The 15,852-nt window shown below is 36.0% G+C and overlaps 1 protein-coding gene across 2 annotated transcripts in view; it reads right to left on the minus strand.

The window, feature by feature from the left end:
* The window catches only part of LOC100367403 (uncharacterized), a 36,749-nt gene extending 21,018 nt beyond the window's left edge, over positions 1 to 15,731 (minus strand). For both annotated transcript variants that reach the window (XM_085496978.1, XM_085496977.1), the window contains exon 1: positions 14,424 to 15,731. In XM_085496978.1, coding sequence (XP_085353104.1) covers positions 14,424 to 15,107 — 684 coding nt within the window. In that variant the 5' untranslated portion in view covers positions 15,108 to 15,731. The remainder of the gene's footprint in view (positions 1 to 14,423) is intronic.
* Between the last annotated feature and the right edge of the window lie 121 nt (positions 15,732 to 15,852).

A 15,852-nucleotide genomic window follows, 5' to 3' on the forward strand; every position in this document is an offset into this window, starting at 1 on the left:
CAAAAATTGAAAACATGAAAAGTACCTATTACTAACCGCACCCCCAATTCAACAAGACCGTGACCGACTTTGTTTCAACGAGCTGGTACATTGTTTCTAATCCTATTCATTTGTTTCAACAACATGCCTAAAAATATTCACACCTCTTTATTGTTCAGTAGTGTTAGGATGTCAAACACGCAGTGAAATTGCTTTTGTCTTGTGACAACTTTTGTCAATACTCCTTATGAATACGTCCGTGTGTCGTAAGTTTTCGACAATGAGCTGTTCTCACCGAAAAACTGTTAAATTCTTTTTCAATGCTCAGTTTATCTTTCGAAAACAACTAATTTCTTGATTTAAAAAAAAAGTCATGTCGTTTTCCCATGGAAATCAAAGCCAAAAGATCGCACTACATTATCGGTAAATCGCTTCCGGGTTTCGTTCACCATGAAGTCGGTGACCTGTCATTAACATATTTAAATGAACTAAGGTAATTTGAACACGTGGGCACCATCCAGTATTTTGATTGGTTAATTAGCGACTTGACCTACCCGGTCAAGTAATGTCTCGTGTGCATTCAAACTACATGGCGGATGTGGCATCGATCGTTTACATGCGACCGAAATAATTCGCTTACGGTGAAACTAAGTTGAATTTTACTTGCATTTGATAACAATTCAACGAATTTATTTTTCGTGCGTTGTTATAATCACTACTGAGTAATAATCAACAATTTCAACAGTTCGAAAACAAGTTATTCACTTGTGAGCCGAAGCATGGCCGGATTGCAGTGTTCTCCCCAGGCCAAAACAGCGTCGCGGGCCCGACGCGATCGGATTTGCCCGCGACGCTATGCGTTTCCTCCGCTATGCTATTATTTATCCCGTGATCTGACTTCTTCAGTCTCTCGCAGACTAAGTTTCCTGGCTAACTAGTTAAATCTACAAATGCATTGTATTAACGCCAATTTCCCGGGATAATCCCCTGTTGTTTCTCATTGGTTGGATATCGTTTTAAAAAAAAACAAAGCAGTTCTATAAAGACAAAGCCGTAAGCCCCGGTGTCAAACACTCTTTGCCAAACGTATATTCATATGCAAATGATATAGACACACTTGGGGTCAAAAGCCACATGTTTCCGGTGTGTACGAAACGTATTTTCATTATTATTTTTAGAAATGTAGTAGTACTATTATTCTAAGGTTTGATTTTTGTCAGTATTTTTGATATTGTATTTGTTTTTTGAGATCAAAATGTGAAAAAATATATATTTATGATGTAAACAATTTTGACCTCGTGATTGTGAATCCAAGATGGCGTCACCCACGTAAGATCCAGCGAGCGTGAACTTCCCACTCGGATCGCATATCGTGCTCAGATTCGGATGAATTAAGGTAGCGAGAAGGGAAATTTTCACTTTTTTCTTGATTTTTCAAAAATTGATAAAACGGTTACTTTAGACCTTGATACATCACCCCAGGTTTACAAAAGATCGAAATTGCGCAATAACGTTGCTCAAATTAGTGTTTTAAAACACTAGCAGAAAAGACTACAACTGCCGTTTCGTGGATATTTGCATAGTGTTTATCTTTGGAAGGAATTAAATGATAACATCTTATCTGTATACTCTGTTGTTGACGATTCTGATATAACGGGTGATAAGCTTCCAGTTGCAAACAATGCGTGTTTATCTAACGTCCATTGTCAGCATTATTGTCAGTCGAGACTTCGTCGGAGAAACATGGTCATACAGTACTCATTTCGCCCAACCTTCCGCTTTTACATCGACCGCTTATCGCTTAATTTCCGACCACGCGGTCTTGTCCGACCGGAAACCGACCGCATTTTAATCGCGTTTTTTTTTTCGCTAGGTAACTCCTTTTGACAGAGCAGAGAAACGAGGAAATGTTAGTGATTAATTCCAAAAATAACGATATCGAATCCACATCGGTCCACGTCTGGTAAAATTTGACATTCAATTTTTAAAATTAAGTCACGATCATTGAATGAGCTCGGTCTATACCGTATACGTACCGCAAAAGTGTTCCCACAAAAAATATTTTCGGCTAAAAACGGCCACATGCCCTGAAAAAATCGAACAGAGCTTGACATGTATGAATAATTTATTGGGCTTAAATGAAAAACGTGTCAAATTTAGTTATAGCCATAACTATTTGGTGGCCAGTCGATGAACAATTCAAAGTCCTTCAGGGCTGAAAATCATCGACGCTACTCTGGTTTACTTTATTTCACAACTTGCAGAGAAAACTGATTCGCGTGAGCTCTAATGTATCTTAGCCTAGTATTTTCTTTTTGAACTAAGGTCAAATTCCATCAGTTTGTCAAAATGTATGTTTTTCAGCGAATAATTTAGAAGCCTGTCACAGCACAAACAACTATGTGAATCGACGCCGGTGATTGGATTGTACGACGACCCTTCAATTAGCGTCAAATATGCTTTGTTACAACATCATTGATTGGCTGAGAGTCACCTGATCGGAGCACGAACTGGGTCACAGAACCATATTTGTCCGTATTATCAACAGGACTTTGCAAAATAACCACACCCACATTTTCAATCCTTTTTAGCGCGGAAGTTGCCAACAAATGTAAAAAAAAATCGTGAATTTCATGGATTCGAATAAAATAAAGCAAGCGATTGATAAGGATGATTATTAATTTTTTCCCCGATGCTCTTCGAATTTTTATTTTTTTTATTTCAAGGTAAGAAATGGCTAGCTGAAGTTGCATCGTCTTCAATGCGGTTGTTTCACCGCAAACAACTCTAGCTCTGTTTTGGGCATGGTTTAGTTTTGCGATGTAAAATAAAATATATGTTAAAATAATAATACTTGATTAATTATTTGGGGTTTCAGCCCACAAATTACGGACATGATCTCCATGAATTACGGTCAATGTTTGTCTTCTCTCGGCTGATTGTCACGGTGTTGATGGACGCCCTTCCTAAACTCAGTATGGAGAAACCAACGGGGATCGACATTCCAAACAAACAATCGAAATTATCAACGAAAGACGAGATTTTTCTAGATATTTACAAACATACTGTCATGACAAACATATGTAAAATTAACAAATACACAAAGAGGTGTAATATTAGGTTTTATTTTAGGCTTAGAAATATTTTCTCTCACTCAGCCCATGCATGTAACTGCCATTTAGCTTTACGGTCCTTCAGCATCGGGGGAAAACAACAATAATTATACAAAACACATTGCGAAGACTCAACAATCAGGAAAGAAACCCCAGACAACCCTGTCGTACTTGTGTTGAAATACATTTTGTATTTCACGTCAGAATATTGTTTAAAATAAAATATTCAGTCCAAGCCAAATCGAGGTCAAAGGGTCAGGTTGCGTGCATATAATTATATATAGTTAAAACAAAAAGTATTTGAACTTTTGTCAGCTGTTCAACATCTATAAAAACCAGAAAGACAATTATAAGACAATGTGAACCTCGGAAATTATTCTGTTAGTCCGAATTTTAAATGCGCGCGAGCGAGCAGGTGGGCGGTGATATTTCGGGGTTTGCGCGGTCGAAAAAAAAGCGGAAATTGTCCGGTCGAATTCAACAAGCGGTCGCAAAAGCGAGAGAAAAAGGTGATTGGAAAGCGGAAGCGGGCGGGAGGTTGTGCGAAAGGAGTACTGTAACTTTGCACAACTTTCTTTTAAATTGTTTTATTTTCCAAGTCAATATTCTATTTTACTAATACATTTTTTTTCTAACGCAATGGCGAAGAAAAGAAAGAAAGCGTTGACAGACGAGGCAAAGAAAAATCTGCCACTCAGTGTCGCACTCTGACACAGCAATTTTTTTTCAAACATCGGCCATTTTATTTCACAATGAAAACCGTTTTGTCTTATCTGAGACACTTGAAGGATTAGCTTGTTTGTAAACTGTCAGCGTGTACAGTGGGACAGTAATGTTTGTCAGAGGATTATCCCTCGTTGTTCGTTTGCATAACAATGGAAAACCCGAACGTTCCTGGAGTACGGACTCAAATGCCAGCAGTTTTCTTCATTTTTCGCGCTCGAGCTTGAAATTATTCATTATCTGACACTCTTTATGAGTTCTATGATATCAGTGGTTAATATGTTTGGCCATTTTTAGTGTATATTTATAATAATGCAGCAAATCTACAGTGTTTTATTAACCAAAACTGTTTTTCGCGTTTTTCTCGAGTTGAAGTTTTGATCGAGAACGACTCATTGGGACCGCCGCCAAATCAAGTGCGTTCGGACTAGGACATTCAAACTCGCAGTTATCGTTCAAAAGATAATGATGGTGCGAAATATGTCTGGGTTTTTAAAGAAAATGCTTTGTCACAGAATAATAGTCTGTTAAAGGTGCCAAGTATGAAATAATTTGGGGACAAAAAAACAAACCTGCATTGAAATCGGAATAATAGGTCTTTTGATTATCGGAGACGCATTTCAATGGACTTGATTACGGACAATGCATAACTTAAATTTCACCAGGAAATTCCGCAGTGTGCTCTCGCAATCGCGTACTTAGTCATTTTTACAAGGTTCGCCATTTTTGATGTCACGTGATAATTATGTAAACAATGTCTGTCCAGTTTGTGCGAACTTGCACCTCTATACTCAGTCTTTTGATATATATAACCTAAATTACTGTTCTGAACGAGACAACAGATAGAGAATGTTTTATTTAAAAACATCACAAAACCTTCTCGCTACCTTAAGTGAAGCATAATTGAAAATAATATATTTATCAAGCAATCGGGAATTCTAATCAAGAAACGTGTGGAAATTGGAGTGACACTTGTGTTATTTCTTGGAAGAAAAGCCTCAATTTTACGTGGTATAACAATGGCGACAATTCGTAATTCAGACCTCCGTTGTTTCGAATTGTTCACAATTGTGTTGAACAGACAACATCGATGATTAAATCAAAGAAAGCTTAGAAAGAACTCCCATGTGCTGAGAGTATTGGAGACACATTAAATATAATTCGAAATTACTTAGCTGAAAACTAATTATGCAAATCAGAAAATTAATATGACCAGATTTGAGTGTAAAACTAATGAGGTCTGCGCAATGTAACAGAAAATCTATGTCTCCAAGTTTAATTGAAATGTGATTAGAACCAAAAAATTATGAATTATTATGCTTATTAGGGAATTAATATGAACAGATTTTTACCCCAAACTAATTAGGTTTGTACATTGTCCTAGAGCATCTTTGTACTAAGTTTCATTGAAATGGAATAATTAGTACCGTGAAAACTCCAAAATTTCGACCCCTCTAAAAATTCGATTGGCTATTTATTTGCCGGGTTTCGGTGTTTTATTTACCTCCAAATTTTCGACTCCACTAAAAATTGCCGACTCATTCTTATTCGAAAATTGCGACCAGTTTTAGTTTTCCCCCAAACGAAAAAAAAAAAACGATGTGAGCGTTCAAACGGGACCTTCATCGAAGGCATGAATCCGGGTTTCTGATTGACTGAGAGATTTTTATTTTATTGGTAACGAAAATATATTCTAAATAAACGAAGTTTCAAATAAAAACGAACACAAAAATCTCGGCATGCTGCGTTTCTGAATTGTTGATTATTACTGTACTCAGTAGTGATTATAATAATGTACACAAAATAAATTTGTTGAATGGTTATGAAATACAAATAAAAGTCAACTAAGTTTCATCGTAAGCGAATGATTCCGGTCTCGTATAAACGTTTGATGCTGTAGGATATCCGCCATGTTCTCTTAGGTCAAATAGGTCAAATCGCTAATTAACCAATCAAAAAGCTGGATGATGCCAACGTGTTCAAATTACCATAGCTTATTTAAATATGTTAATGTTATTGAACGCAATGCGAAGAGATTGATGTTGTAGTACGATATTTTGGCTTGGATTTTGATGCGAAAACGGCATGATTTTTTTTTAAATAAAAAAATTAGTTGTTTTTAAAAAATAAACTGGTCATCTGAAGAATAATTTAACATTGTTCACAGTGATAACAGCTCATTCTCGAAAGGAAGCTTACCCGCTCACGCTAGTCACGATAAAAATCATACACGTGTACTCTTGAATAGACAGACGTCAATGACTACGGTAAAACTTAGACTCTATTTTAGCCGGCAGGATTGATTGAAATGTCCGAAAAATGACGCCAAAATACACCTTAAAAGTCCCATTTTATTTTCTTAAATCCCATTTTATTTTTTAATCCAAGGGCGAATTTACGGCAGAATTTGGTCCCTCAAATAAGGGACACGTGAGCTTTGATTCTAACCGGATACATTGCACTGGGTCGGGGAGATAGTTTGCTAAACTTCCATGTATCTTTTGTCCAATGGGTACCTGTACTTCGAACATTCGCAAGTTTTCCTAGGTAGTGCGAGACAGCTTTGTCTTTTGACCTATTAGTTTTGTGCTGACCTCTTCTGCGCGTCTTGATGTTTTGTTTTGCTTGTCATAATACTCACTGATTGATGACTTTGTTTAGATTTTGAGTTACAACTCGGCCACGACTCTAAAAACATGTCACATTTCTAACGACAATTATTTAAAACCGGTCGAAATTTTGGAGTTTTTACGGTACTTTAGATATCAGTGTGAAAGCTTAAAATTGGTTAATTATGCAAATTAGGTAATTAATATGTACAGATTGTAACCCACAATTATTCAGGTCTGTCTATTGTCCTACAGCATCCATGTACATTCATTGATATGTGATGTATAGTACCTGAGATATCAGTGTGAAAGTTGGTTAATTATGCAAATTAGGTGATTAATATGCACAAATATTTACCGGAAACTAATTGGGTCTGCATAATTCTAGATTCATTGAAATGTAAATGATTAGTACTTTAGATATCAGTAGAAAAGCTGAAAATTAATTATGCAAATTAGGTAATTAATATGCACAATTATTTACCCTAAAACTAATCAGGTCTCTGCATAGTCCTAAAGGATCTATGTACCAAGTTTCATTGAAATGCGATGATTAGTACTTGAGATACCCATGGAAAAGCTGAAAATTAACTAATTATGCAAATTAGGTGATTAATATGCACAAATATTTATCGAAAACAATCAATCTCTGCATAGTCCTTGAGTATGTAAGTACCAAGTTTCATTGAAATGTAATGCTAACTACTTATATCAAATGCTGAAAATTAATTAATTATGCAAATTAGGTAATTAATATGTACTGATATTACCATAAAAACTATCAGGTCTGTGCAGTGTCGTATGACATCTATGTACCAAGTTTCATTTGAAATGTGATGATTAGTACTTGAGATATCAGTGGAAAAACCGAAAATTGACTAATCATTATGCAAATTAGGTAATTAGTATCCACGGATTATTACCAAAAACTAATCAAAACCTAGCATTAGTTCAGAGCATCTATGTACCAAGTTTCATCAAAATCCAATGAGTGGTTGTTTAGATATCAGTGGAACAGTCATGGAACCACTAAAAAATAGCTAATTATCATGTAAATTAGGTAATTAATATGCACGGATTTTTACCAAAAATTAATCAAATCTGCGCATATGTTCAGAGCATCTATGTACCAAGTTTCATCAAAATCCAATGAGTGGTTCTTTAGATATCAGTGGAACAGTCATAGAACAGCTAAAAATTAGCTAATTATCATGCAAATTAGGTAATTAACGAGCATGGATTTTTACCAAAACCTAATCAAATCTGCGCATTGGCCCAGAGCATCTATGCACCAAGTTTCATCAAAAACCGATGTATGGTTCTTGAGATAGCAGTGGAACAGTCGGACACACATACACACATACACACACACACACACACATACACACATACAGACACACTAACTGCAAAGACTCCCCTTTTGTGCTTCGCACATGGGAGTCAAAAAATACATAAAGATGGATAATTTCAGCCAGAAAAAACTATTATTGCTATTATTAGTAGCGTAAGTATCATGACTCGTAACAGTTGTTGTACTTAACCGGAAAACAACAGAAACGGAAGACAAGCAATGAGAATAATTAACCCCATGTTTAATTTACCGGGACTGAACAGGGTTTTATAAAGTTGCTGATTGCTGGGCCAAGCAAAGGAACAGAAAACTCAGTATTTCTGCAGGACATTTGCAATACTAAACATGCAGTGCAATAATTGTATACAGATTGCACATAAAATAAATAGAAAAAAAGGAAAAAAACTGGTTTTGTTTTATTTCTCCATATGACAAACAATATGTTAATTTATGCTAATTATATGCTAATTATTATGCAAATTAGCCCCGACTCTATGAAAAATTTCTGGGGAGAACACTGGATTGCGTTACCGTACCCACGGTACCGTACCTTTTTTTAGTGCCGTACCATAATCATTTTCTACTAAGCAATGTATTAATGTTTGTTATTATTTGAAACTCCTGTCAGAATATACTTTCCGTTACGAAGAAAATAAAAAAAAATGCATATTACATTAAATATACAGAGTATTTTTTTTTCATGTGAACAGTTTTTTTGTGACATGGCGCTTATCACTCTTCCCTGACATCTAAATTGGAGTTACGCTTATATTCAAAAGATTGTACGGTGTATTGTTTGTTTTGTGCAAGTGATGTGGGGAAAAAATGACCACGCCCATTTAGTGATTGCAATATGTCCCTAATATAAACAACCGCACCCCGAACTTGAGCTGTTGATCCCAATTTTTTATTTGATACATTGTAATATAAACCGCGGTTTATAATAGGATTTTAACGGTATGTATGATGTATGTGCCAAATATGAATGAAAATGGTAGATAAATTGTGGAAATATAGTAGTAAGGCCAAAAAGTCAGATGGCTGTCAATTGGCCATTCTTGACCAGATTTTGAAACTAATTGTCATGGACATGCATCCTTACATGTATAAAGTACATGCATGTGCCAAATTTGAATGAAAACTGACAGAGCATGTCAAAAATACCGCATAAAAAAAAAAAAAACAAGATGCCTGCCAGGCGACCATCTTTGATCTAATTGTGAAATAAATCATCATGGACATGTGTCCTAACATGTATAATCTATGTACCAAGTTTGAATGACAACTGACAAAGCACATGCAAAGAATGAACTGAATCGGTCCAAGGGATTCTGAGATATGACTCTGGACGGACGCACAGACTGAGACCGAATTATAAGTCCCGATTTTTACAATTCAATTAACTATACTCTGGCAATGTTATCTCCACCACCACTTCCTTTGCATTGTGAAAACTATCTGAATGTCAATAATAAGATATACCGGTATATAAACATATAGAAACTGATATAGCAAGATAGTGAGAAGGAAGCCCTTTGTGCTTGATGTAAGAAAAATGCAAAACTGCATTTAGATGACAACTTGTTCAGTTCAGTTAAATTCAAACCATACAAATAAACAGTCTGCAATAGTATTAAAATCAAGTCAACGTATTCTTGTTTTTCATAAAATCAGTGCAATGATATTGCACAGAATTATTCCCTCAAGTATAAAGGTTTTCCAAAGTCCAATGTACTGTCTACAACAACACAAATAACTTTTCGTACACAATACATTTCTATTTTCAGGTTTTTATTTTGATTTGTTCTTTTTTCAGCCATGTTTTTGTCTACTTTATTGCACAAATTTATCAAAATTCCAAATTAATCACTGACATCACACAGTCCCTGTCATGCAACAGTAAACAAAACTGTAATGAGTCATAACATCCATTTTTAATCAGAACTTGAAACATGTCAATTTGTGTAACATGATTTATAATATATCTTATTCTACTCAGCTTGAGTGATAGCCTAAAGTTACAATTTTGTTGTTGAGTCTGTTCTACCATTACCATAGCAACACCCGAAAAAATTGACAATCAGACTACAGGCTTGTTTTTATGATTATTCATATAATTGGTCTGGTGCGAAAGTACAGAGGTCAGCATGTTTTGCCTCGCATCCGAGAAGTGCTTCAAGAGGGTCCTAGGTTTGATTCATAAAGTCGACTTGGCAGTATACAACAGAGTACAGAGTCAGTCCAAGACTCTGGTTTGGACAAACACTTGCGATTACCATACAAGACAAAAAACATTGCCTGGCACAAACAAACTTGAAGAAAATGGGGTGAAGTGTTAACTAAACAGCTGTAAGATTAATTTTCAGTTTAAATAAAAAGTCATTTGAATGTTCTCAGCATAAGAATATGGCATGTGACACATTGAACATTTTTTTCCATCCAACAAAGGTCATTTAAGCTCATATTTTGGCACTTAATTTTGGCTACCATAGATGCTTTCAGCAAAAGATGTGTAGTATTCTGCCGAGAGGAAATCAAGCAGCTATACAGAAAACAAAAATCCAAGAATAAATAAATAAATAAATGGGAATTGTCAACAGAAAATTGTGCAAGTGATTCAGTGACTTGGTGATGTCCTAACATGATGAAGACAATTGGCAATAAGCTTCAGAACAGGATATCTCGCAAATATCTATTCAGTGCTGCATTTTGTATTTGACACATAATACTTCATACCTCAAGGGCTTCCAATAAAATACTGCCTACAATACATTATACAGCTTTAAAGGTCTAACAAAAAGTAAACAACATTCCTGGACTAAAAACCTCAAACAATTCAATAAATTGAACAGTGCATGACACAGATCAAACAGCTAAATTCAGTACATGGCCAGGTCAGATCAAGACACACACATATACATAGACATAACTGATGATATGATCGTTCTCTCATATTGTACAAGTACCACTAAAAATAGTTCAAGGCCATCATGACATATGATATGATTATAGTACTGATTGTAACTTGTGAACCACTAAGCACAGATGAAAAGTGCAACGTCCTTGTTAATCAACATTTACTACAACAGCTGCATCACAACCAACCAGTTTTACAAGTATTTATATTTACTGCTTTACGACTTGAATGAACTACTTCAGTCCAAAACTGATTGACCTTCTCGTCCATGTCTATCACTCTGTTAAAAAGATTTCATAATGCATGCCATCCATTTGACAACCAAGCAACTATTCAAAATTGCGTGTAATGTTGGGCAATAGCACTTCTCCAGTAGCAAATGAAAAGAAGGGCCATGAAGAGCCTAAAATGTTCAGCTTTTGGGAATAGTTACATAGCAATTACCAAATATTGTCTAATAAATATCATATTTATCAGGCTCAGCAGCTACTATTTATTTACTGCATTTGACAACCAAGATGACCTCATATACCTGTTAGTAGCGTGTTTAGATGTCAAAGAATGAAAACATTTATTTTAGTTTCAGTACCAATATATGCTAACCCAATCACGATAATGCACACTTGTATAACACAAAAAGAAATTGATCAGAAAAAGTTTATCTTCAGCTTAATAATGAAACTGATCTAATTTGGTTTGGAATAGACAGTAGACCAACTTTTATAGTGTTAATAAGCCATTAACGATCACTATTTGTCAGTGAACAGCAAAAGGCCTCAAATCAATAGTTACTTATGAAAGGCAACAAGCAGCAGTATAAGACATGTTCTGGCTTTCTGACAAACAAAATTTTCTTACAAGGTCAACGAACAGCAGCAATAAAGATCAAAAGACATTAACAGGAAGGGTGACTGTCAAGAACACAAAGGCACCATTATCTCTATGTACATTGGTATAGCTATTAATTGAATAGCATATCATTAATTAACAGATGAGAGATCACAAGTATTACTCTTGAGCAGTCAGGAGAATAAAAGCCAAGTTCCATATTGCTCAATTAACAGTTGAGGTAGTGACAGGCAGGGATGTAGCTAGAAAATAAAAAGTGCCTGTATACAACTATATTAAAATGTGATACAAGCACCAGAGTGAAGCCGTAGAAATTTTCTCCAGATTTTGTCAAACATTTATTATTTTTTGTAAATTACGGGACATTTTGTAGATTTTCGTAGATATTTATCCTGTCAAATGAAATTCTGTACTTGTGCGAAGCACCTGACTAAAATGACAACTGGTGGCTGGCTAAAAGCCCTGTGACACTAAGCATGTAGCTAGGACAGTACAAGTATTTTCAGAAAGCCAAGACAAAAATTAAAACACATACTTTTCTTGTTAATATTTGCTTAGCAGATTAAACTGGGAAGTTTCACACAAAATTAATATTACATTTATCAACAATCTTTAGACAAGAGGCCTGTAAATTTAATAGTGAACTAGTATACATACATTTTTTGAATTCTGGTAGTTCTATACTGTATTTGCTCTATTAGAAGCGCATCTCTAATAGAAGCACACTTTAACCAAAAATTGCATTTACTGTATACCAGATCAAAAAATGATTAATAAGGTTGGCTATAAATATACCTCTATGTCATGTAATTGTCAAATACAAATAAATGTTTTTCTAATTGTAATGTTCACAATAGTACATCAACAACCATGACACATGTGGCATTTTAAAGACTTTATGTAATACAAGGTGTTTGATGATGCAATCTCAGGCATTCTGAATGAGCACACCTAGCTTTATCCAAAAATGTGAGACAGGAAATGTCATAAATCATTCCATGATAATGACTGACAATGATTTACTAATTTGCTTCACATTAAGAATAATTAAGTAATGCTACCGTAAATACAAGACATACTGATATCATTGTATAAGACTATGGCTAGTGTATTTGCAAATTGTTCACACTCGCTGACTCAGAGACAGAGAGCCAATGGAACTGTAGCCCTGCGTACAGTGCTGTGTGTACGGGGATGCGTTTGGTTATAGATATCCCCACCACAGCCCTGCGTACCTCTATAGACAAAGTCCGGGAGCGCACCGTAATTGGTGCGTAAGTTAAAAATAACTTTTAATAAGTAGTTTCCCAGCCGAAATCGGTTGAAATGGCGATAGTTATCCGTAACAAGCATTACAAAGTTATCTGAAACTGAAATGTCTTTAAATAACAACCAGTAAAGACTGACAAATTGTAAACCGGAGGAATTATCCACCAAACGCCGCCATTTTTAATTTCATTCACGCGAGAGAATGCGTTTGTTTTTAGGGCAAAGTAGCCGATTTCATCCACAACTGAACTCCAAACTGGGAGTTCTAGATATATCTGGAAATCGTTCATCATTTTTGGTACCTGGGCATGTTATTTCATTAAAAAAGTCACGGACTTTGGAGGTACGCAGGGCTGTGGTGGGGACATCCATCAACCAAACGCGTCCCTGTACACACAGCACCGTACGCAGGGCTAATGGAACTGAAATGCCAGTCTGTCTTGCTCACACAATGTAGATTTTTGATGTACATGTACTCTCAGTTCTCAAGTTATTTTCTTTAGAGTTACCGGTAAACATACCCGGTACTATCAAAACATTTAAAGGAAATGGTTGGACAAATCAATGAACAATAACTGCACCAGCCTTAGTCCAAGTTAGTGTTCTCCACAAAATAAAACGGTAAAAAAGCAACGAAATTTGCATATAATTAGAATGAAGCACGATCTTTTGTTCTTCTATAATGCATATCTCTTTGATATATTAATATCAAATGTAACTGATGGTGAGTGGCCCACCCCATTGAGAAGGATACTCCAAGTACACAAAGCAACATTTTGATAGGATTCTAATATTAGTCCTACTGGACAATAAAACAGATGTACCAGTTATGGTTGGACAAACACAGACAATACTAGCTACTGGACAATCCCATTTTGTCAGTGAATTGACAAAGAATTGAGTGCCAAGACAGAGACACCTTATTGAACATGAGGCACAAAGCCTTTCAATCGTGTAATTCATGACAATTACTGTAAAGTCATAGACATATGAATTTTGTATTCAATAAAGATTGCCACTCTACATTGATTATGCAAGTAGTGTACAAACTGCATGTTACCATCTGCATCTATCACACATTAAATACTCTACATTGTTACTGTTATAGTAAAAAAGTTAATATTTCAGCCTTCTGGGATTAAAAAAAAAAACAGAAAGAAAATTGTATAATGAGATGTGTTATTAAATTAAGTTGAATGGCCATTTAAATGATGACTACCACTTCCTTCCTTTAGCAAAACCCTACTTAAGCTTATCTTTCCTACTTCCCTAGGTCACTCACACAGCAGGAATTTACACTATCAAAAAAAAGCAAAATGTCTTGATGTCTTGCATATTGTGTACTCAATAAGCAGTTACAGTGCTTAAATTTTAAGGGGGTACTCCACTCAAACCCCTGAAAAAATTACAATTTAATTATATACATAATTCATGAGATTTGACATACAGTGGATATGATATAGGAATGTTTATTCACTTACCCTGACATTGCTATTAATAAACATTTAACCCAAAAATATTGCTCTAACTTATTTGCCAATTAAACTTGGATAACTGTTTTTGAATTTACAAATGTCTAACCTTCCTACTGAAAAATAATAATCACACCATACCTGTAATTCACACCAAGCAACAGCCACTCCAGTTTCAGTGTCAAGACCTTTGTAAACAGTCTTGAATGACCCTCTGCCAACTTCTACATCAAACCTCATAAACCTTCCATCACTTGAGGAATCTACAGCTTGCTCTTCCCTTTCTTCACTTTCTGTTTTATCATCTCCTTCCAACCTTCTTTGAATGTCTAGTTCTTTTTCATTCTGTGGTGGTTTTTCAGTTTGGGGACTGTCAATGTTGGGATGTGGTGAACTTGCATGTTCTCCTTTCCCAAATGTTTTATCAGCTTTCTCATTCTCTGGGGAAGACACTTTGCTTGAATCCTCTCTGTTATGCTTAGCACCATTTTTTACCCCCTCGTCATCAGAACTCCCATGTTTCTTCGCATTAGGGACTACTTCAACAACACTGCAAGCTGTGGAACTTTCATTAGCAACAGTGTCATTTACTTCTGTCTCGCTTTCAAGCTTGATACTTACACGCTTAGCTTTACCTCTACCGCTAGATCCAAAACTTTTTAAGGCTGGTGGTAGACCATCAGTGGGTGTTGTTGCTGGTGTTGTACTTCCGCTACTGGTGTTGGTGTCACTGCCGCTGTTTGTTGAACAGATGGCAGCCTCCTCTGACGTAGCGTCACCGTTGATCGTGATGCCGGTTTTCTTTGATTTGTTGTCGTTCATCATAGTTCATTGACGATGTCGGAGGTTCAGGTTTTCAAGAGGCTAAAGCTCGTTGTTTGATATTTTACTGTACACTGTACAAAAGTTGAGTCTGTAATAATTTTCCTCAATTGCGAGGGTCGCCATAACACAAAATTTCAATGTGTTGTGTAGGCAAGATCCTCATAGATAATCAAAAATGCGACCCCCTGTAACTTGGAAGACGACAAAATTCCGAACCCTATACTGATTATGATTCAACGAACACTTAATGATGAGTTCTACAGGAACGTAAAGAGATGTTTCCGCAGACACAGACAATCCGTGCCACTATAAACTCACCACCTGTTCAACAAAGCCAGAAAACGTTGTGTCCTGTCCGTATTCAAACTGTAACACGTATGTTGATATAAAAATCCACTTCCGGGTTGTAGAAACTACCCGGTGATATATGATCGAGTTGCACTGCACTCGATTCTATGGTCGTATGCAAAAAAACACGAGAGGGAGGCGCCCAGAGACGACAAAGTCGCCCTGAAAGTGCCAAAATTTGACGAATAATGGCGAGTATATTGTCCAGACTATATAACGATATGGCCGCCTTTCTTGCCTGTAAACTGCCAGAAAGTGTAAAAGTAGTCCCTAAAAATGACTGGGCCGCATCGCATGGCGCAATGCTCTACGCCCAACCCATGTTTTCACGTAAAACAGAATGAATGAATAAATTAAAAAGATCATTTTAGAGCCAATAGAATCACAATTAATTGTT

The sequence above is a fragment of the Saccoglossus kowalevskii genome, chromosome 3, assembly GCF_978046115.1.
Source record: "Saccoglossus kowalevskii chromosome 3, keSacKowa6.1, whole genome shotgun sequence".
Taxonomy (NCBI): domain Eukaryota; kingdom Metazoa; phylum Hemichordata; class Enteropneusta; family Harrimaniidae; genus Saccoglossus; species Saccoglossus kowalevskii.